The sequence below is a fragment of the Schistocerca nitens genome, chromosome 3, assembly GCF_023898315.1.
Source record: "Schistocerca nitens isolate TAMUIC-IGC-003100 chromosome 3, iqSchNite1.1, whole genome shotgun sequence".
In the NCBI taxonomy this organism is placed as follows: Eukaryota; Metazoa; Arthropoda; class Insecta; order Orthoptera; family Acrididae; genus Schistocerca; species Schistocerca nitens.
Window position 1 is genome coordinate 607702889 of NC_064616.1, and position 24222 is coordinate 607727110.

The following is a 24222-nucleotide window of genomic DNA, read 5'->3' on the forward strand; positions in this document are numbered from 1 at the left end:
TGACCAAACAAGTTGAGACTTGGCAAGATTGCATTTGAGACCCACAGACTGCAAAACAGGATACAGCAATCGAAGATTTCTAAGGTGGTCTTCCGTGGAACAACCCAAAACAATGCTATTGTCAAGGTAATTGAACAGCCAAACACAAAGGCTGTCAGCTGTTTTAAGCACTGAAAAATTGCAGTAACACTAATGATGCCAAAAAACTAGGGTGGGCGGATTCTTTCATGGAAATGTGAGTCTTAAAACTGAGCCAGCGGGAAAACAAGAGATGAAAACTCAGAGAAGAATGTCCCCAGTTGCTGATACGGAACTTGATCTGACACTAAATGTAATTCATCGACAATGGAGAAACCAAAAGCGTTAAATGCATGTAACCCAAACAGGTCTGCAGTACGGGAATAATCCACAACAGGGAAGGTGAGAGGGCGAACAGAAGTTTTGTTAGAGATAGAACGGAGAACTGGCGTAGGATCGGAATCTGCTGTTCATTGTAGCTAGCCAGCTTGTGTGAAACCTGTGTAAGGTGAGGGGTGCCCAAGACCACATGTGTTTGTGCATTTACTAAAGTTCCTGGAGCTCCTGTGTCCACTTGCATTTTCAGTGGTTTATTAAACACACACAAGTCAATAAACAATTTGTTCAGGGAAATAGTCATTGTAAAGACACAGTTTACCTCTATTGGTACTACTGTGTCTGCCACGTTTGAAGAGGAGCTACACACCGATGCAATGTGGTCTTTCTTTTGTCACTTGTTGCAAACAGCCTAATGCTTAGGGCACGCAGTGCACTCACGTTGGGCGAAGCAGTATGGGCAAGATGGAAGCGGGACACACGGCTGCTGTTGTGACGTGGCCTGTTGCTCCTGTGGCCATAACCGATGCTGCCCCATGTGATGCTGCAGTGGCTTCATCACCCTGAACACTTGCAGCGTGCCAAACAGGGGTTGACAAGCAACTTTCGAAAGTTCTGCCCACACAGCAATCTGATTTGCTGCGGACCCTCGACACTTAAAAGACTGTGCTATATTGAATGCATCCATAAGCGTTGGATTCGTACATTGAAGTGCTTTTTTGCAGACCTCGCTATAGGGGGCCAGACACATATCATCGCGTACCATGTGATCAGCGTAGGATTCATGATGGATGCTAGTGACAAATTTACGCTGATGGCTAAATGCCTTTAATTCTGCAGCCCAGGCTTTGTAAAATTGGTTTGGGTGTTTCTGACAATAGTAAAATTCTACACATGCTGCAGTGACGTATTCTGTCACAGTAATAGTTTGAGAGAAGCTTGATCAAATGATAAGGCGGCCATTTCTTGTAAAGTCCCAAGTCGGCAAAACAACTGATAAATGAATGGTGACAGCCAGGTAAGAGAGAGAGCTCTACACAGATTTGCTTCACCCACACAAAAAACCTACAAATGTTTGTGTAACTGTGTCTCGTGGAAGTCACACTCTTAAGCTGATTCATTATATGCCAAGAAGGGTGACAGTTGTATTGATGGGACAGTAAACTGCCACAAATACCCAGATGACACTTGATTGAGAGCAGTGGCAAGAGCTTGCTCCTGTTGCCGAAAGCTTGCTGCTCAGCAATTATACGTTGGAGTATTTCTTCCATTGAGATGTTTGTCGGGTGACTTAGCTCCGACACTAACATGCAGAGAAAACCTAACACTCTCTCATCACCATCAGACCCACTATCAAATTTTTGCCCCAGTTCGGAAATATTGTAGATCTGGGACTGTGCAGGATAACACTCTTAAGGTAAACTAAAAGCCAACCAAGCCTCATTCCAGTGTGAATATTTCAAGTCGTGCCTTCACCTTGTTAGTGGAAGATATGGGGTGGAGGCGGCGATCCTGTTTGCTGCTGCCCTTAGATTTAGATCTAAATTTCAAATCATCATTCTTGATTTGTCTGTTTTTCAGTTGATCTTGTTGTGTCTGCAGTCCGCCTCCCCTCCCATAGAGACCCTTGCCCTAGATGCAGAAGCTCTCTTTCCTCCAAAGTTTCCCATACTCTAAATGTAGAAGCTCTCCTGCACATCTGTTGTAAATGATGCTTGTATTTTTCAGTTGTTGTCAACACCCAGATAACTTTTCATGTTTTAGCTGCAGAGTTTTCCTGGCTAATATTTATTCTTCTCTTCTGAGGCATGTCAAATTAACTGATAATGAAATAATTCCTTTCTTTGAAGCAGTGAAATATTCTGTTGTATTCATGTTTGGAAAATATTAGTTACATATGATATTATCATCTCAGAAACCCTACAGAATGAAGATTCGATATTGACATAAAATTTTGTGTTCCATGGAAGGCAACTGCCCAGTTGCACATTTTCGCACCATGACTAGTGGTAATTATGAGGTTGTATGCCATAGAATGAGAGACTTCATTATTCTTGTTTATAGATGTATTTCACATTTTCTTATCTTAATTCTGTATTGGGTTGAAAAAAATTAATATTCTTGAATGGGTTTCTTTATTGTAATCCATTCCTTTTTGTGCAGTAACCAAATTGATAAGGGTTGTGTTAATTACAGAGTTGATTCCCAGTAATTTGGAACTCAGGGGATCAGGCAAAAAAATTCAACTTACTGAGAGTTCATAATAATAGGAGTGGAAATAACTGATACGGGTGGAGGAAAAAAATCCAAATAAATGAGTTTAATTGAAAGTAAATTGTAGTACATACATATGCACATTCATCCTTATTTAAGTAATGTGCAAAATAATACATACGTGTATACATGACATGCGCTACATTAAAAACATTCCAATAAAATTGTTACATGTCATTTTGAAAAATAGATGGTGATTTTCTTTTGTGTGAGTGACTTCCATCTAACATTGTCAATCAAATTTTTGAGTGGTGAGAGTAAGAAGAAATCATCATTCATTTCCGTTTTGAGGGTGTAGCAGCATAGGGTATGGACAGATGACCTTGCATTGCTCACTGTGACTAGAGTTGGTGGTTGTTCTTCATTATCTTCCTTGTCCTCATCATCACAGTTCAGCATCAGCTAGAACACATTGGATATTGATATATTGTGAATCTGAATGAAATCAAAGATCAACTTACCGCAGTTGGGTAGGACTCACTACCCTGAGTTTGGCAGCACTGGATTTCTTAATTCTCATGACCCAGATGGATATTCAGCATTTTGTCTTTGCATTATAAACCTGCAATTTCTGAAGCACTTGTGAAGGGTGGTAGGGCTGACATTTTTTCAGGCTCAATCAGTCATAGTTATAGCAGTCAGAACTGTTTGAGCTGGTTAACCTCGTTAATCTCTCTCTCTCTCTCTCTCTCTCTCTGTGTGTGTGTGTGTGTGTGTGTGTGTGTGTGTGTGTGTGTGTGTGTGTGTACTTTTTCCTAAGGTTCAATGACTTTAAATATAATAAAAAAAAACAGTGAAATAAGTTAATGAGGAGTAGTCATAATTCTATTATCTATTAGGTTGAACTTAGGTGCCACAACAAAGTGACGCACCCAACTACTGGTGATTAAGTTGTAATAAAACAGTTTATTGTTCCATTAATCCATCACCAAACTGTTGGCTCATGGTCAACATAAGCTATTATGATGAACTGATAAAACAGCTCAAGCCCCAGTACAGTGAATAGCAATTCACTATATAACTTAAATAAATTAATCAGTTTACTGGAAAACATCAACCGAGTCCACAGCTAAAAAAATTACTTAACTATCCTCACCAGTAAACTCATTAATCAACACAAGAATTCACTGTCCTAAACGCCAGTTAGTTAATAAATTTAAATGAAGTCCCAACAACTCTTTCTGAGACCAAGTCCAACTCTCTACAAAATATCAAAGTCCAAACAATACTTGAATATTTCTAAGGCCTCCGGATTGCAAAATATTTCAAACAACTAACACATATGGCTACACTGCTCATACCTAAGTACATGCTACCTCCTTCAATTCATCCCCAACTTTGTCTGACGCCTTTTTGTACTGAGTGACCATGAGGAATGTGGTCACCAACCTTATGACTCAGTCATCCGCTCCAGAAAACTGTTATCCTTCTCCAACTCTCAGCACACCTACCCAAAAAAAGTGTGCACATTGATGTCACATAAGGCCTCATGTGATCACCAGTCCTTTTCTACAACTCTTGATATGTAAGTTTGATTAAAATTGTGTGTGCTAATGTTCTGCACTGTAAACATACATGATTGTAATTTTTATGGTGCCATAGTGTCTCCTCAAATCAAAGTTTAAATACACTTTCTTTTTAAAGTGACACACCATGAAGGAATTGTCAGAATGGGATGGAAATCGGTAGATGTGATGTACATGTACAGAGAAACAAATGCTTAAAATTTCAGAAAAATTGGGGTATTTATTCGGGAGAAAAAGCTTCACAAATTTAGCAAGTCAAAAACGCGTTGGTCCACCTCTGCCCTATGCAAGCTGCTATTTTGCTTGGTATTGGTTGCTAGAGTTGTTGGATGTCTTTCTGATGGATATCGTGATAAATTTTGTCCAACTGGCACATTAAATGGTCAAAATCCTGAGCTGGTTGGTGGGCCCTACCCATAATGCTTCAAAAATTCTAAATTGGGGGGAGAGCCAAGATAGAGTTTGACAAGCACAAAGACAAGCAGTAAAAATGAAACTCTCCTCATGTGTTGTCAGGCATTATCCTGCTGAAATGTAAACACAGTATGGCTTCCCATGAAGAGCAACAAAACAGGCTATAGGACATAGTCAACGTACTGCTATGCTATAGGAGTGCTGTGGATGACAACCAAAGTGGTCCTGCTATGAAATGAAATGGCACTTCAGACTGTAACTCCTGGTGGTTGGGCTGTATGGTAGGTGACAGTCAGATTGGTATCCCACCGCTGTCCAGGATATCTTCAGACAAGTCTTCACTGGTCTCAAGACTCACTTCAAAGTGAGATTAATCACTGAAGAGAATTCCACTCCATTCAGTGAGATTCCAGACCAGAGATGTGTTTGGAGACATCCCGGAAAGCTATGGGACACCAACCTGGTTGTCACCCACCATATGGCCCGATAACCAGGAGTTATGCTCTGGGATGCAATTTAATTTTATAGTAGAACCCCTTTGGTTGTCATTGACGGCATTCGTACAGCACTGCAATACATTTGCGATATTCTACATCTCATTTTGTTGCCCATCATGGCAAGCCATCCTCGGCCTACATTTCAGTAAGATAATGCCCGCCCGCACACAGCGAGAGTTTCTACTGCTTGTCTTCGTGCTTACCAAACCCTACCTAGGCCAGAAAGGTAGCCGGACCTCTCCCCCCATTGAGAACGTCTGGAGCACTATGGGCAGTGCCCCCCAACCGTCTTGGGATTTTGACAATCTAATGCACCAATTGGACAGAATTTGGCATGATATTGCTCAGAAGGACATTCAGCGACTCTACCAATAAATGGTAAGCCAGACAACTGATTTCGTAAGTGCCAGAGATAAACCAAAGCATTATTGATGTGCTCAATTTGTGACATCCTTTACCTAGAATAAATAATGCAGTTATTCTAGAACTGTAATTAGCTATTTGTCTTTTCATCTACATAACATCTACCAATTTTCATCCCATTCTAATGACTACTTTGTGGTGCAACTTTCTTTCCTCCCCCACCCCGTAATCCTCCCCCCTCTCCCTCCCTACCGCTCAGTCGTCGTCGGCCCCTCTGCCCCGCTCAGTCATCGTCGGCCCCTCTGCCCCGCTCAGTCATCGTCGGCCCCTCTTCCCCCCCCCCTCTGGTCCCCTCACCAACCTCGCTCCCCCTCGCCAACCTCTCTCCCCTCCCCCCCCCCCCCCACCGCAACCCCCCCTCTCTCCCTGTGCCCCCCCCCCCACCCAAATGCCAGATTTGGAACTGCCTGGGTTTTAATGGCAGACCAAAGCTTACTGTTAGTTTGAGCGATGCGCTCTTCATAGGAAGTTATGTGTTTGAGTTTGAATCTGTTGCCAGTTGTACAAATGTGTGGCATGTTGCAAATTAATGTTTTAAAAAACCGTATGGTAATAGTTATGCAGCATCTGTGAATTATGAAAGTATCATGATTTGTCTATTGCTTTGTGATGGACCTGCGAATTACAGTTTTTAAAACAGGGTAGCCTAATTGAAAACAAATGGGAGCAGCTAAAAATTTAATATGCATTACATTGTCTCTTGTGATGCTATAAATACTCTATCTTTTGCTGTTAACTTGAATGTCCAGATGTGACTTGTTCGATTCAATCTTTGAAGAGTTCATTACTTAACATCTTCACGGTAGTGTGATAACAGACAGTATGTCGAGGGTGGGCTAGGATCACTTTTGTTCATGGACTCAAGTTTAATTTAGGGTATCTACAAGATAATGTTTTAGTAATATCATGTGTTTGATATTTTAGAAAGGATAATTATATTTTTTTTCTTTTGACATTTACTGCATTATGCTGCCTGCTTAATGTGAAATGAAGTTATATATACTTAATTTGTATGTACCCTCTGTGATAAACAAATTGTAGATTTTAGATTTAAAAATGTTATTGAAGGTAAACCTTGAAGACATTTTAGTTGTTAGAACAAAAGGTTTTGGGTTTTGTATGGTTGTAATTTCTTTGATGTGTGTTTTTTTTTTTTTACTGTAGTACATTTATTCTCATATTTGTTTGAAAAGTTGTGCATGTATTACTGTGTGTGATGGGTTTGCAGTAGCTGTCAACTGATCCTTTATGTCATTCCTTCCACTACATGTTTCCTTTAGCTAAATTGATATATTTTGGTTGTGTCATTATTTCTGATAATAAGGTGATTGTGTCAAATTTTACAGTATTAGGATTTCAGTTGCAGTAGAAGACTGTTCACGTGTTTGAATGATTGCAAAACTGGTGACTGAAGGTTTATCGAAATTATTAGGATTTCTTTAAACTGCTTACGTGTTTATGACAAGTCACATCAAATCACATGTTTGTAAATGAAAAATCATTGTTTGCTGATGTAGTTGCCATAAGCAAAATAAGCTGATATAACTATATTTGAACATTGTATGGGATGCCAGTTTCATCACCACCTTCTTTGTTTCTTAGAAATACCTGGCTTCTTAATTCAATGTACGGATCCAATCGATCATTGAATATAAGCAAGGTAAATCTTGCTTCCCACCCCATAAGACCAGTTACCCGTGCTGCTGCAAAGTCTACACCTGCAACAACCTCTAACCCTTCCTCCCCAGCATCGAGCCTCGATATGACCGTACGCAGCGCGGACCGAGTTAGCAGATTTCATACTGTTCGTCAGTAAGTGCACAATATTCTTGTAGGCTGTGCTTCTGCATGATTGACTGTTAGGCATGTTTGCCATCCAGTTTGACCTTCCTAATGCTGGCAACATTCAGTGCTTGTAGAGTGTATGACATCGTGTAGTTTAGTATCATCTGCTGTTATTAGTTCAGATGCTATATCTTCAACACATCTAACTGGCAATTAATCTTAGCTTTATAGCAATGTTGTTTCTGCTATAAAAAAGAGTCATAGGTTGTGGTTGTGTGGTGGCTTTAACACCTCTGAAATTATAAGCTTTTCATTGTGTGGAGCAATTACTTTTTATATTGCAGTGAAAGCTGCTAATTTTGTTATGCCAGCTGTACTTCACATATGCTCAGTTTGTTCTTAACACCAGTGTACTGCTGTGTTGGTATATTTCGTTGGCATTAAAAAATGAAATTTATAATAAACCAATTTTACGATTAGTTTTGTTGCTTCTACGAGGTTTAATTTGTGATTCCATTCTTTTGAATGGAATTATAGTACATGACATTCGTATAATGTTTTTAAGGTTTCACTAAGAACAATTGTAATATTCTGTGGTGGTGGTTGAGTGATTACTGTGAGGTCTGCAGGATGATTGTGTGTAGTATATTTTTGTGTTCATGAGTGTATTTACCTATGAGACTTATACTAGATTTTACAAAAAGAATGATAGCAGTAACTGCTCAAACATATGCAAGTTACAAGATCCCATAAGTTAACTGAAAATGTCATCAAACAAAATAACTGAGTGTGAGGTTCATATGACAAATAAATAAATCACAAACTCATTGCCAAAAGTTTTGACCTTTTTCTCATTTGTCCATTGCATTTGGTTTTTGACTTGGAGAGGAATTCTGATAAGCTCATCGATGTAAGTTTCACATTTGTGTAGTGCGCATTCACAGTGCATCACTAACACATTACCCGGTAATTATCTTCCTCTTCATTTATTATGTTACTCACATTTTCAGTTTAATGTTTTTTTTTAATTCTTTTTTTTAACACTTTATAAGAATTACATGAGTTTTGACTGGTGTGGTCTAACTTCTACACAATATCATCACTGCATTCATAGACATATTTTTGTTTATAAGATTGATGTAGTGACTGTGATCCCATGTACCAGTACTTACAAAAAGACAGAAAATTTTTCTGATGTGATGTGCTTTTTTTGTATAGAATTTTTGGCATCAATAGGAAGGGCCAACAATCCCAGTTAAACACCACTGCTAAGTTTCTGTAATTATTAGTAAAAGAACTGGACATCATTTTGTTCTTGCATAAATAATAAAGTAATAGGTCAGTTATGCAAACACAGAGGATATAATGAAAAGTAATTTTTATTCAGTATACTCATTATGACTGTGGTGCCAATGTAGTAATGAATAAGTGTACTTGCACCGGAAAAACATGTTGCGTACTGAGCTGACAGGTAATGGTGGTAATATGTGCTCCGAGAAAGCAAAATTCTCTGAAAGCCTAGTTTTGTTCTTGCGTCTTGCTGAGTGAGGCCTTTTTGTAGTGTTGCAGATGTAGAGCAGTGCTTACGTTGTGGAAAGGAAGGGAGACTCTGACGTGCTTTTCTAAGTTTTTCCACCATGTACGCCATCCAATCAATGTAGATAGCCGTTGCCAGATGCTGTCTTCATTATCCTTTTAAAATTTTAGCTTTTGCGAAGAAGAGATTTTCTGTTTGCTTATGCAGCTTTCAACACACAGATCACTTGCCACTGTCTTAAAATGTAATCCCAGTAGTAATGTTAAAAATATTTTTTCAGCTGTGTATGGAGAGTGCTTAAAATAGTGGTAAATCTGTGTACTCGGCTTTAAAATAATTTATCTCTCATATATTTGCTTAAAATAGCTTGTATAGATTTTTTCTGAAAATAATACTTTAATCTGTTATGTTAAACCATCTCGATGGTGAGGGAAGAAATTTTCATTTACTTTTTCCTTGATTGTTACAATGTTGCATTACAAGCTGTCTTATATTATAGCTGTTTGTACTATTGAAAGGCCTATCTCAGCCTTTCACACAGTTGTATTCAGGACTTAATAATTACATTTTGTGAACTGATATGTGGCAGATATTACAAAATATTTAATCCATTTTCAGATTAAATAAATAAAGTGTGCTGTCCCCGATTTGAGTGGCAAGGTAATTAAAGAGCAGTTCTTCTTTATACATGATATATTCTGAAACTAAAAATGCTCAACTAAAGTAACAATAAATCACCTGTTCATGCATAAAATATACTATATAATTCATATGTATAGCATTAACAGGCTAACCTCATGAGTATGTTGGAATTCTGACTAGGACTTGATTCATTTCTCGAGGAAAAGATAAAACCACATTAAGTCCATGGTAAGGGCTTCTTCTGACTCCTGCAGTGACTATTGAGATTGGATGTAATGTTATGTTTTCGTCGGCAAAAAATAAAAAAAAAAAAATGTGGGGAGCTCTATTTTAGTTTTTATAGCATAAATAGTAGCTGTTTTTACCATGTTGGTTCTTTAAAGAGCTTTGTAAAGTGTTGACTAGTTATGGTGAAAGCCAGATATCTGATCTGTCCTAACGTTGCACGCCTTAGATGGTTCATTTCTTTCTCCTACATTGGTCAAAACAATTAGGTAGTATTATTAGAAGCGAACAGCAAACATAACATTCAGCTCACTCACTGATCACATTAACATGAGACTTATTAGTAGGCACCTGAAAAATTCACATTTGCGATAGATATTAATTCTGCCTTAAAATGCAAGAATGCAAAATTACCTAATACATGGTATTTCATAGCAAATTGTATCCAGATGAATTATTTTATCAGAGATAGTTTGAAATGTCTTTATTTTCTGCACAGGAATATCAAAAGTGTAGCCAATTTTTGGTTTGAAAGACTTTATTTTCTGCATGTAAATAGAAAAAAAGGTAACCAATTTTCAGTTACTGGTACTGGACATTCTCAGGCGAAGCCCATGCCACAGCAACTGTGAGTGGTTGAATGGTCTGTCTCCTTTATGATACTGCCAGTCTTAGCAAGCAGTTGCGCAAGAGCTGATACTGAGTGCTAGGTGCCGTGTGTTGCTTGTTGTTGTATTTTCTTGTTTTGAAATGAGTGAAGAGATTAAGCCTGGTCCATCACAGAGTTAGATTACGACCCTCACAACACCAGGTTGGATCAGTGACCCTATGACTGTGTGTAGTTCTGCTGCCATGGAATCACAGAACATGGGTGTAGGCTGGCTGCCCTGCAAGAGGAAGGTGGAGCTTATTTGTTCCCACCATTCCTCACTTTTCTAGTGGACATGTTCTAGCTTGTTTATGCTCACGGCCGACTGCCAGTTTATAGTGTCTGCTCTCTACAATGTAGCGATCAGAAAACGAAATTGCTCAATGTATTTCAACCAAACTGAAAGTCTAACCTAACTTGCACATGGTTTTTTTTTTGTCCTACATCTACACTAAGTAACTTGTCTGTTCCATCTGCAGTGCTGTCAGGTGTGGGTCACATGACTTTGAAGGCCCATGAAAGGTTGAAATCAATCCTCTTCAGATTTTGTAATCATTGAATTGGGGGGAAATGGAAAAATAATATTGAGAAACACCTTAGATCAGAGGAGGACCCCATCACAGGCAAGAAAATGTTGCTGCTTCTCATCAGAAGCAGTCATTTGTTGAAACCTTTTAATAAATCTAAAAGAAGAAAACAAACAAATACCACTGTGAAAAAAGAAAAACAAAAGTAAAAGTTTCAGTTATAAAGCTCCCCAATCACCACTCTTTTTTAAACAGCCAGTGTCAAAGCACTAAGGTTTGGTCTTCAGGTACATACGTAACAACAACCTTTTAAATTTGTACACCTAATCATTTACAAACAAAGGAAATTGGACGTGAATTTTGCCAAAATAGGTGCTACATTTTCAGGCCCCTACACATTAGTGGGAGGTATTCTAGTGTTGGAAGTTTAGGAATTATCAGTGCTGTTGTTGACTGCAATACATATAAAAGTGGTTTAGAATAGCAGTGAATTGACTATTGAATCACTGCCTTTATGAACCGTAGATAGGATAGACTTTTGAAGGTGCAGAGGCAATCTATGGCATACCTTCATGATCATAATGGAAGGTATGTATGAAGATCAGGCTGAAGCCATGTGTAAGCAGTTACATCCAGAGACAGTCATCATCACCTGTCTGCAACTTATTACAATAGACAGAAGAGTGCAACTTTTCATGATCCTCTGAAACACCAACGTGACAACGCAATAAATCCAGCCTGTTTGCTACTGTTTTCGCAATGGCAATCTTTGTGCACGAAGGCACAGGGAGTGTGTTCCATCAGTGAAACAGCCCTTCAGTGGTGGCAAACATCGGGTAAAGAAGAGGAGCACTCAAATGGGGCGTATGTTTTATTTTCTTAAGGGTTACTATTTAGTGCTGAATCTGACAACTGACACATTTGCTTTAGGGGAGGACACGAGACACAGCAATGAAACAGCTCAAATTTGCTGTGGCGGCTGTCAGCATTCACAGACATACCGCCTTCCACATTACCCAGTGCAGTTTTTCTGTCACTTGAAAATATGAAGACTAGACCCTTCAACCTTTAGCTGTGCCATATGCTATTGCCATAGGTGCATTGTCCTTTTAATGGGTTGCATTGTTTATTCCCAAAGTGTTATTGGATGATATGATACATTGTGTGCAGGTATTATGGAATACCTTGCCCAGCATGAACATTTATCATCTTATAACCATGATGATAGGCCAACACTTCCCACACTTTTATCGATTCAGTAATAGTTTTGACCAATGTATATACTGGATTCATCATTAATGAGGAGGAAATGTACGCTCTGCCTTACAGTGTATTTTTATGGCTCCCACCAACACCGGCTCCAAGAAAATAAGGGAATTTTTGTGGTAGACATGGTTTCTGTTGGAGTGTAACACATTTCACACTTCAGTTTTAATTAAAACAGGTTTAATGGGGGCAAATACTGTCTTTCTTTCTGTTTGTATGTGGTAAAGACAATAGGGTTTATGAAACTTCGCTTTTTGCGTTAGTCGTTCTTTCTACTTCCATTTTCATAAGACAGTTACAGACCTCAACTAATTCCATTGTAATACAGATAAATTTAACCCTTGTATAGACTATATTAAAAAACATTGCTTCATTGTGTAAAGCAGCATGGTGTCTTTGTAATTTATTTTTCATTCATGACTTACATTATGTGGTGTGGTTGCACCAGTATTATCTAATATTTTTTCACACTGAACATCATATTTCTTGTAATTTTTATAAGTAATTCCTTTTAAAGGTTTCACCCATATAAAACAATTAAATTTTACATAAACATGCCTTAAACTTAACGCAGCTAAACATAATTGTCATGTCTCAAATTATGCAAAATTATCACATAGAGAAATAGTGGTTCCAATTTAATTCAGAATTTGAGTAATACTATTAAATATTTGAAACATTTCTAATGCACACTGTGTGTGTGTGTGTGTGTGTGTGTGTGTGTGTGTGTGTGTGTGTGTGTGTGTGTACACGCACACACAGGGGCCATCCAACTGCCCATCCATGCCCATACACCTTTGTTTCACAAGCTAAATTTAAGTGTGGATGATAAACAATTCTGTCTTTGTATTCTACTCAGGAATGCATGTGAAGTCTGTATGGAAATTTAAAAAGATCTTGTATGGATGTTATGTATGTCACACTTCCTTTTAATATTTAGATCACTGAAGAATTATTAATGCTCACCTTTATTGAACAAATATTTCATTGGCTTCAGCTGCATTGCCGCAGAAGGTTATCTTATTATGTTACCAATGGGGAAAAACAGGCATCGGCAGTTTGACCTAAGTATTTTTGACCAGTTTATCACCATGTTTCATTAGTTTTCCTTTGCATCCATGTGAACATGAAGGAATTTTACATATTATAATATGTCTAGTAAGTACCAGGGACCTTCATTTGAAATTGAATAAAATGGATGTTGTTAGATTGATAGTTAATATGTTAACCATTTGTAAGACTGGTTAGCCATGGAAAGATTAGGTAAAATGCTAAAAAAGACAGGGTTTAATGTTCAGGTTTTTTTTTTTTTTTTTTTTTTTTTTTTTTTTTTTTTTTTTAAGTGAAATAATTTAAATGATGCAAAAGTATGTAGTTAGAGATTATTTAGTTACACTCCAATTCTTTTCCCACGCATTTATCCTGCATAGTGTGGGGTCTGATTTTTTGATGATTTCATAGTTTTTTATATTATTATTATTATTATTCCAGAATGAAATTTTCACTCTGCAGCAGTGTGTGCGCTGATTTGAAACTTCCTGGCAGAGTAAAACTATATGCCAGACCGAGACTCGAACTCGGGCAAAGGTTCGAGTCTCGGTCCGGCATGTAGTTATAATTTGCCAAGAAGTTTCATCATCATCATATCATTATTATTATTATTATTATTATTATTATTATTATTATTAAACTTCGTGGTCAGATGCCCTTACTGACACCATGGTCATCAAGGTAACCAAGGTTACAGATGTGCCATCTGTCTGTGGACCATGTAAACATTGTTCTGTGTGTTATCATATTTTAACTGCTTGTGTACCATATTCTCTGAGGTGGAATTTGAGAACCAGACCAGCATTTACCTAAACAGGTGTGGGAAACTGCCTAAAAACAACATTAAAGCTGGTTGGTGTACCAGCCCATTTTTGTCAATCCACTGCGCGGATTTGATCTGGGTCTGGCTCACCTCCCTGTCTTGCATGGTAGCCTGCTGCACTACACAAGCAGGTTGGATTACTTACATAGACATGGGCAGTTCTTCAGTTCTTTTGTTGAAGGCACCATCACTCTCGAGGGTGTGTGTGTGTGTGTGTGTGTGTGTGTGTGTGTGTGTGTGTGTGTGTCATGACGCGTGAAGGGGTGCAGGTAGTCTGCAGTAAAGTTCACATAGTCCACAGCACGTTTGATAGGAAGCCCAGGTAAATGTATTCCATAGCATAACACTGCCTCCACCTGCAACACTGTGCATGTTTTGAGCAGCTGTTTGTCTGAATGGTGGCTAACCCAGATACGACCATCGACCTGGTGTAACAAGAAATGTGATTTGTGTGACTGGATGACAAGTTTCTGTTGATCAACGATCCAATGTTGATGATCCTGTGCCCACTGCTAGCATAATTGACAGTGTTTTTGGGTCAACACGAGAATGTGTGGGGATCATCTGTTGCAGGTCCCCATGTTCGACAGTGTGTCCTGAATCAGGTGCTGTGAAACACTTGGCTTGCACTGACAGTGAATCATGTCAAGAGATTTGCCACAGATTGACACCTAACCTGCTGTATAGATCGTGCAAGTGTCCGACCTCCATGTTTTGTGATGAGGTGCGGATGTGCAAATACTTGTTGCTTACTTGTGGTTTCTCTGGCCTTCAAACACTTTCCACAGATGTTCACAACAGTTCCATGCAAACAGCCACCAAGGTTCACTGTTTTCAAGATGCTCGTTCTCAGGCACTCAGCCACAACACTCAGCCCTTATGCAAGTGGATTTCCCCATGTCATTGCTAGAATGAGTCTCCAACTGTATCTGTTCCACCTGTGTACTTTCCTTACCGCATCATGTGCCTGCATCCGCACCACGTGGCATACAGTCTTGTAGTGGGCAGTGATCTTAATGTTTTGTCTCATCAGTGTATGTCCACTTATATAAATAGACACTACCAGAGCATTTTTCAATCTTACAGGAAAGTAAGTGGGTTGTTGACAGATTACAGAGGGAGCCCAATTTGGCAAAGTAGTTCAGTAGTGTGGTAGACTTGCTCTTGTAATAAGGGGTCTAGTAAGGAATCATAGTTCTCCAAAATAGATGCAGACTTATTAGAGATATATACGAGAACTTGCTCCACTGCATGCAAAGTAATAGACCATTTTATCTCAAAAAATGAGCAGAAATAAAGTTTTTATGAGCTTAGAAAGAAATATATGGAGACCATTAGCAAATTTCCCCATGCCTTGAAAGGAGGAGGAGTTGTGAATTAATTTAGCAACTGAAGCTGAGCAGTTGTTCATCACTAAGTATTGACATCTTGAAGAAGAATTGTGGAAACTGGTTGTTTTGAGTAATTAAAGTCAATTTATCTTTATAACTGTCAAAAGCAGATGGACTGTACAAGGATAATGTAGAGCTATAAGCCCAAACACAGTGAGATGTAATAAGAGTTGTTGACCGCAGTGCTATTGCAATCAATGATCTGTAGTGTTAGATGAAAAATTGAGAATGCCAAGGAAATATGCTTGCACAACAACTCCGTAAAATATTTATATACTGAGGTGACAGAAGTCATGGGGTAGCAGTATACATATACAGATAGCAGTAGTATCACTTACACAAGGTATAAAAGGGCAGTACATAGGTAGAGATGTCATTTGTACTCAGGTGATTCATTTGGAAAGGTTTCCAGTGAGATTATGGCTGCATGGCTGTAATTAACAGACTTTGAATGCGGAATGGTAGTTGGAGACAGATGCGTGGGACATTCCATTTCAGAAATTGTTAGGGAATTCAAATTCCGAGATCCACAGTGTCAATGTGTACCTAGAATACCAAATTTCAGGCATTAAATGTCACCACAGACAACACAGTGGCAGTCAGCCTTCACTAAACGACCAAGAGAAGCGGTGTTTGTGTAGAGTTGTCAGTGCTAACAGGCAAACAACACTGCATGAAATAACCACAGAAATCAATGCGGGACATATGGGAAACATATCCGTTAGGACAGTGTGGCAAAATTTGGCATAAATGGGCTATGGTGGCAGAACCAATGCAAGTGCCTTTGCTAACAGCACGACATCGCCTGCAGCGCCTCTCCTGGGCTTGTGACTGTATTTATTGGGCCCTGGATGACTGGAAAACAGTGGCCTGGTCAGATGAGTCCCAATTTTAGTTGGTGGGAGCTGGAGGTAGGAATTGTGTGTGGCACAAACCCCACAAAGCCGTGGATTCAAGTTGTCAACAAGGCACTGTGCAAGCTGATGGCGTCTCCATGATGGTGTGGGCTGTGTTTACATGGAATAGGTCCTCTGATCATTGCCTAGAAATGGTTGTATTCGGATACTTAGAGACCATTTGCAGCCATTCATGTTCCCAAATGATGACGTCGTGTCTTTGGGCCACAGTTGTTTGCAATTGATTTCAAGAACATTCTGGACATTTCAAATAAATGATTTGGTCACCTAGATCGCCTGACATGAATCCATAATTGAGATGTCAGTTCGTGCACAAAATCCTGCACAGGCAACACTTTCACAATTACGGATGTCTATAGATGTGGCTTGGCACAATATTTCTGCAGAGGTCATTCCACTGAATGACATGTTGGGTCCATGCCATCTCGACTTGGTGCACTACACCTACACAATATTCGGATGTATCTCATGACTTTTTTCACTTCAGTGTATGAATGGCCTGGCGAGCAACATTTCAGCTCTCTGAGGCCATTCACAGTTGTATTTAGTAAGACATGCAGATGACCAGCAGCTAATACGAAGATTGACACCTGGCACTTAACTTCATAAATGTAATATAATGCCTGCACTTTGGTTACAGTTGAAACCTTCAATGTATACTATTTGCTGTGGAAGCTTATTTTATATTGATGCTGTGAAATTTCTGATCCGCTGCAACTCCCAGAGTGCCTTGAAGCTATACAATGCATGCACACAGCTAATAAACAAGTTGTGATAATTCATGATTTTCTTCTCCAGGTATAAAGATCAGGGAAGGTTGCAAAGACACATTGCTGTCAAAGGAAATGAAGTAACGGATGTGACAGCTAAGCAAGCCTGCATGGATAATACTGTAGCACATTGTGTTACTTTCATGCGGGTGTCATGCTGTTGAGACACGGTCATTTCTCAATGCAAAAAAGAATGTAAGAAAGTGACAGACATTAAGTTGAGGGCAGTCAAGCCAAAACAGTAGCCATGATACCTCCTCCTTTCAGCAACTAAGAATATGGGAAAGTTTCTTTACCATCCCTACAAACTTGGCAGGATCAGCTTAGAAGAGAATCCATCAACGAGCAGTGCTTGTGGGCTACAAATTTTGCATGAGAGCAGATGTTAATTTATCCATTAATCTTCCATGACAGGCTTAGGGAGTTTTGCCAAGTGGTCAGACTACTAAATTTTCCCAAGGCTTGTAGCCTTGATTACATTAAACTGTCTATATCTGGCTGTTCCAAAGCTTGCCCTTCAGGCACTAGTTCCCAGGTAGTCCTATTGCATACATTTTGTGTGAGCTACTTGACCGTTACTGACTTACACTCTCACCCAGGGCAGTACAATTACGTAGGCTGTGTCCAGCAGACTGACTCTCAGTGTGTCAGCTGTTTGTCTGCTCCTGCTCACCCTTGCCCATGGGCGAGCACTCAAGTTGGAACAACCTTGTCTAAATTTTAACAATGTATATTAAGATCGAGACGGTGTTCAACATTTTACAATCGGTGTTGTCGAAGGCTGAATGTGAATGGGTGAAAGTGAATCTCACTTTAATGGAGTTTATAATTTTAGACATTTCAGCCATATTTGTCCTACATTATTTTAGAAAACTGTAAATAACTGCACTGTTGAGCACCCTTCATTGTGAAAAGGAAAACTCATGTTTGTGTGAACACACGTTTGTTTTACAGCCAGTACACACACATCAAGATATGCATTCCACATCAGTATTGGTTGTCCATATATCACCTTGACATTTGTCATTTAAAGTGTTAGAACCAATAATTGGGAACCTTCTGTGGGTGCCAGGACTACATCATGCCATGTTTCAGCACATCTGTTGTTATGTGAAAGTTTTCTTGTGTCTTTAATGGTACAAAGTAAGATCTGACTTTCTACCACTGTTCCATAGTACTGGTTTTATGGCTCCAGCACCACTTTTTCCCATTGTAGGCATTTGAATCACTGATATATGGTTGTGGAATTCCAGCTTACCCTGCAATTCCCTGATTGTGGCACTCCCTTATTGTTGTTTTGGTGCTGACAGGGTTCACGAGTGCAACATTCAGGTCTACAGTGATATTTGCAGCTGTCATCCTCTTATTTTTAATCACAATCTTCTTCAGGTGTTTCCATATTTTTTTCCAACCCTTGTTCAAAAAAACTGAGAACACTATAACATATATTCACCATTATAGCTAAACTGTAGGAAAGGATGGGTGGGGGACCACATGTGAGGCAGTATTTGTTAAACAAAAATCCTTTCATTCCTCCAGGATATTTTTACACCAAACATTGACTAGTTTTGCTGAGTTTTAATTTTTTAAAGTGTGTAACACTCGTATATCATTTTTATTGAGTCCCGAAGTACTCCACATCACATTTTGGTTTTCGTGAAAAAGTTAACAAATGGCCCTGTTAGAGAATAATTTTTTGGTGGCTCAGAGTAAATTTGGATTGGCTGAACTATATGTGCAAGATAAATGTCTGCTTCGTTTGCAGGTGACCTAGAAATTTAAGATCACATTTTATTTAAGACACTTGGTTCTTTTGGGTGCTAGGGTGAGGGGTCAGATTTTCATCTCAGCATAACAGATTTTTAAGTTTTTCATTGGTTTGCATGAATCCTGTTCTGAAAATATCACAATGGTTTCTTCAGTGAAGCGCAAGTTAACATTTGAATACCTTCTCCCATCATTGTGTAATTGAGTTCCATGTCTAAGAACAACATTGTTTTGAAAACATAAATCCACTGTCAGTAGTCCATTGTGAAGTATAACTGTTGAAAGAGACAAACTGCAGAAGAGTTTTTGTAGCTCCTAGTAGTGTGCTGATTCTGAAATAGGCAACCATGTGCTTTCATTAATTTAAGAGATTGTAGATCAGTATACAGTTGGGTCACTTAAAATTTCAGTTGTTTATTTTGTGTTTCTGTAGTTGAGATAGCAGAGTCAAATTACTTATCATTTCTAAGCTTCTAAGCATTGTTTTAATTCATGACACATTAAGTTTTAACACCAATTATTGTTTTGACACCGAGCCTGAGTTATTGTTTACGTGAATAGCTAAGAACATTAAAGTCATCAAAATGAATACAATTAGAGTCAATAATAATAATAATAATAATAATAATAATGTGTGGTAATGGTATAGACGTATTCACATTGAGTGATCTGGAAGTTGCAGGTAAATTGTACAAAATTTTTGACTAATAAGAAGCCTAATTCTTTGTCTAAATATTTCAGTGCTCGCATCTCTTCTCCTCGAGCTTGTAAAACATCCTTCATGAGATGACTAACCAGCATATCCAGGAAGAAGAGCCAGATACCTAATCACGTTCCAAGTAAAAGTAAGCAGACTGTAAAGATTAGAGAAGACAGCACTTGGCACGAACGTGCCAAACGCGCCTTGAGTTCCTCTGGAGAAAAACAGTCATCACGTTCAATGAAATCCGTTTGTCGTCCACCTGTTAATACTGAGAAATGTGGTTCCTTTGCACATATTGTGGTTCAGGTTCCTCAAAGTGAAAATGTAGGTGATACGTTATTGGATTGTAATGTAGTATGTGGTCTGAGTGTTTGTGAAGGACCATTAAAAGCAGAATGTGAATCAGATACTAAAATTTTGATGTATTCTGTCAAAAAATGAGCAGCTGCTTTTAATTAAGCAAAAAACCTGATCATTTAGATGTGCACTGGTCTGTACTTATAGAGATAATTCGGTGTACACATAATTTTAAAATATTTTAGATATAATGTAATTTGTTTGTGCTCCAACCACCACACACGTGGAATTTTATTGAAGTTTTAAGGAATCACAGTATTTTTTTATATTTGACCTGTTTTATGTTATTGACCCTCCCCCCATTCTCTCTCTCTCTCTCTCTCTCTCTCTCTCTCTCTCTCTCTGTCTGTCTGTCTGTCTGTGTGTGTGTGTGTGTGTGTGTGAGAGAGAGAGAGAGAGAGAGAGAGAGAGAGAGAGAGAGAGAGAGAACACATGTGCTTGCTGTTCTGGCAAAAACATGGGGGGTTGGAGTTATTTTTTTAAAGGGAAAAATGTGGGAGGGAGCAAGTTCTGTGGTGTTGATCTCACCATCTGTGACATCCCATGAAAGTTCAGTATTTTGGTACATGTCCCTCCACCCATTGCAACTATACATCTTCAGGTTTCTTATCATACTCTAGCCTTTTAATTTCCTGTATCCTTCTTAGACCCCTCTTCATATCTCCCTGCATAGACGTTCCTGGATGTATTTGTTATGTACAGGTTTGGTGTAAACATATTCTGATACATTTCATTACTTTTATTGTTGATTTATCAGTGTTCTGCTACTTGCAGGGAATTTTTATATCCTTGTAAGTATTCTGTAAAGCTTTTACCAGCCGCACTTTTGTTGCTTACATAAGTTCCACGAGTTACTCTTCCACAAGGCCTACTTATATGTCTTCTTAATATGTACATGACTGCAGCCATTGTGGTTGTACTCAACTATAAATTTTCTTTTAACTGTTGTGATGTAATACTGTAAACTAAATGAAACATTTCAGCCACTGTTGACCTTCACTAGACATGGTAAAGTGAAGTACTCTTACAAGTGATATCGATTTTCATTTGTTACTCCAGTAGTAGCATGGATTTTCAACTTTGTGTATCTTTTTACTGTTCCTTCCCGTGTTTTTGCAAAGTTACTTTAAAACTTTTTTTAAAGTCTTTTGTATTTTTGTGGTGCTCTACTGATTCATTCCGAAAAAATTTTATGACCTCAACTTGTGGTGGCTTTATTTGTACTGTTTTTTTTTTAAATATATATCTGCTTATTTTGATTTATTAGTTACTAAACACACTTAGTAATTTTGTTATTATTTCATCTACAATTAGATTAAGTCTTTTATTTACATGATTCCTTTGTTTTTTCATTATTACTCTAACTATACTGTGTGTCCGTGCATGTAATGTTTCAGTTCTTTCTCCCATTTATTTTACATCTGTGCTTTTCACTTCAATTGGGGTTCCATTTTATCATGCTACAATTCAGCTACAACTACTTGTCTCAATTTTTGCTTTATTACTTTGCTGCAAAGAACAAAAATGTAATTTTTTATAATCTTTGAGTTTAGTGCTTCAGTGTGATGTTCTCCATGCCACAATTGATCCCTTCTAATAATGTGATCATGTCAGTACCAGTTTAACGAAATTCATTCTCCTGCGGTGATCAATTTAGCCTTCATATTTGTTCAACTAGACAAAAATTTAGCCCCAATGCATAGTTTAAATGATTTGGTTATCACTTTGTGTTTCTGTATTGTGGTCTTCTACTCCACTCACGGAACCCCATCCCTCTTTCTCATACAACCTTTGAGCAATATCATTTACCCCAATTTCTGCCATCTTTTTCATTTCTTCAGTAGCTCATTCATATATAATATTATATATTTTGTTGCATAATGTATACGACAGTCATATCTTACGTATCTTCTTCATCATCATTTTAATGTCAATTGATGTATTATGTAAATTGAAGGGAAAGGGGGAGAAAGGAAAGAATCTCTCCTGAGTTTTTCCACTTTTTCCTGGTTTGAGTGTACAGTTCTGTTGGTACATCCTTGTGTTTCATGTTCATTTCTCATTTTTCTTTCCCCAAATAAAGCATACTCCCCATTTCATCAATTTATGCTTTTTTATATATTTCCCAACCCATACCAATTTTGCCTTTCATATATGTTTCATTCACAGTTGACATTATTTCTGTCTGTTCATGTGTAACCTGACAGAGATAAAAAGTTGTACATCGAGCATCTTCACAGGTTATTTTGTAGTTCACATATCTTCCATGCAACCTGTTTCTGGCTTGTAAGTGGACTAGATTATACACTATTATTTGTAGACATTCTATCTGTGTTTTGCTTGCAAGTACCTTAAAGCTTCTGTACAATGAAGAAGTGCCACAGTTTGTGTCGATCTCATTTACATGCATCCTCCCGTGCTGCCCTTGACAGCCTCCTGTGACTTTCGGGAGATGTATTAGGTCAAGAGGGGCACTGTATATTTTATGTGGTTTCAGTTAGAAAATATGTTGGATGCTACCTTCAGTAGTAAAAATATTCTACTCTTGTTATTGCTTTAATCAAATTATTAATAATTTTACTTCCTGTTTATTACCATGTGGGTATTTGACAGAATATATTAATCACTGTCAGGGTGACACAATATAAAACTCATCATGGTCTTTGTTTTTGTTTTGGGTAAACAGTTTAGAAAAAAAAAAAAAAAGAAAAAAAAAGAGGTCACTGAACATCTTAAACTCACTAATTAAACTCTCTATTGAATATGTTTCACTTCAGTGGTGTTATTAATTCTTGCCAGAACCCTTTTTAGAAGCCTGAGTCAGAGGTCTGTTGATTTATTGTTATATTTCAGTACACTCATTTTATTATTGATGATTCAGAAAAAAGGTAATAAGTTGACTGATATTATATTGGTAAAAGTAAGTAGGCAGCTATTTTAAGTAGAATGAAAAGTATTAAAGTATATTTTTTTGAGTTTGAAAAAGAACACACTGTGTGGAAAAACTGCAGAGCTTTGTGAGAGTATTATGCAGTACATACTGTACTTAATTTTTTTCGCGGTGAGTTGTACAGGATGAACCAAAATTTGTGCCCTCGGACTGCATACTAACAACAAATATGTGTGTAACAAAATTTCATCCCTTGCACTTTAGCAGCAGAAAATGGATCTCAGAGGAGGCAGTTTAAATGGAAAAATATGCGTGGGCCGAAATTTTGTTACAGACATTTCTGTACTGTTAGTGTCCAAGTAATCACACTAGTGCATCAGGGTGCACATATTTTGGTTCACCATGTATATCAGCTTATTAACTTAATTGTGTTTAGCCAAAGAAACTCTGGAAATGTTGAGAGCAGTACTGCTGAGGAGTAATGGATTCTGTATGTAGCTGAACTTGATATTAGATTGCATCACAATTAAATGAAGAGAAAAAAAAGGTTATTTGTCTGGTGACTTCCATGCTTCAGCCTGAAAATTTCAGTTCCCTTCAGTCTCCTCTCCCAGATGAAGGATTTTTATGTACTATTTGGTGGGCTGCAGCCTTTTATGATTTTTAACTTTATTTAGGTGAAATTTTATTTTGATTTATTCTCTTTATGTATACAAAATGTATTGTTATAAATGGAGATCTCTGTGTTTATATTTTTCATTATTGTTTTTCTGACAAGATTTTTATAACTTTTTTGTTATTGGGTCCTAATACACTAAGTATGTATTTTTTTTTTACTTTATCCCTTTTTTATCATTAGCTATAAAATAATAAATCACACTCATTTGGGGCAAACTGTTATACACCTAATTTGACACTTTAGTATTATAAGCAAGTTGTTTTTCCTGTGGTATATATTTGTATTGTGTATTCTAAACCACAATACAAGAAAAGAAAAAGAGTGTAGATTTTAAAACATCTTAGAAAGATCAGTAAAAATCAGCTCTAGTTATAGGTCATGATGGCAGTATCTTATTGCAGTGAGGAGAACATAAGTTTTAAATTCTGTGAATCTTGGCAGTGATGACAGCTCTTAGATATAATTTTATGTGCCAAAAACAGAAGCAATGATTAAGTCATGACTAATATGACTTATAAGTTTGTAATTTTATGCAGTTGTGGTCAGTGCTTGATTTGTGACGGTACCCACTGGTACGTCGTACCAGTACCAGTGACGAAATGAGATGTGGTACGATAGAATTTTTGCTCTGTGATTGAAGCAGTAAAAAACAAATGTTGTATTCATTCACACTTTTAAAATGCTCATAAAAGCATTAAAATAATGTTTTAAAATGTCTAAATTAAAAAAAAGCCTCCTGGGAGGTCACAGTACTGG

At 37.9% G+C, this 24222-nt stretch overlaps 1 protein-coding gene across 1 annotated transcript in view; it reads left to right on the forward strand.

Annotated features, from left to right (window-relative positions):
* The window catches only part of LOC126248543 (dual specificity protein phosphatase CDC14C-like), a 206727-nt gene extending 185623 nt beyond the window's left edge, over window positions 1–21104 (forward strand). The window contains exons 13-14 of the mRNA XM_049949604.1: window positions 7091–7300; window positions 19579–21104. Coding sequence (XP_049805561.1) covers window positions 7091–7300; window positions 19579–19627 — 259 coding nt within the window. The 3' untranslated portion in view covers window positions 19628–21104. The remainder of the gene's footprint in view (window positions 1–7090; window positions 7301–19578) is intronic.
* The last annotated feature ends 3118 nt before the right edge of the window (window positions 21105–24222 follow it).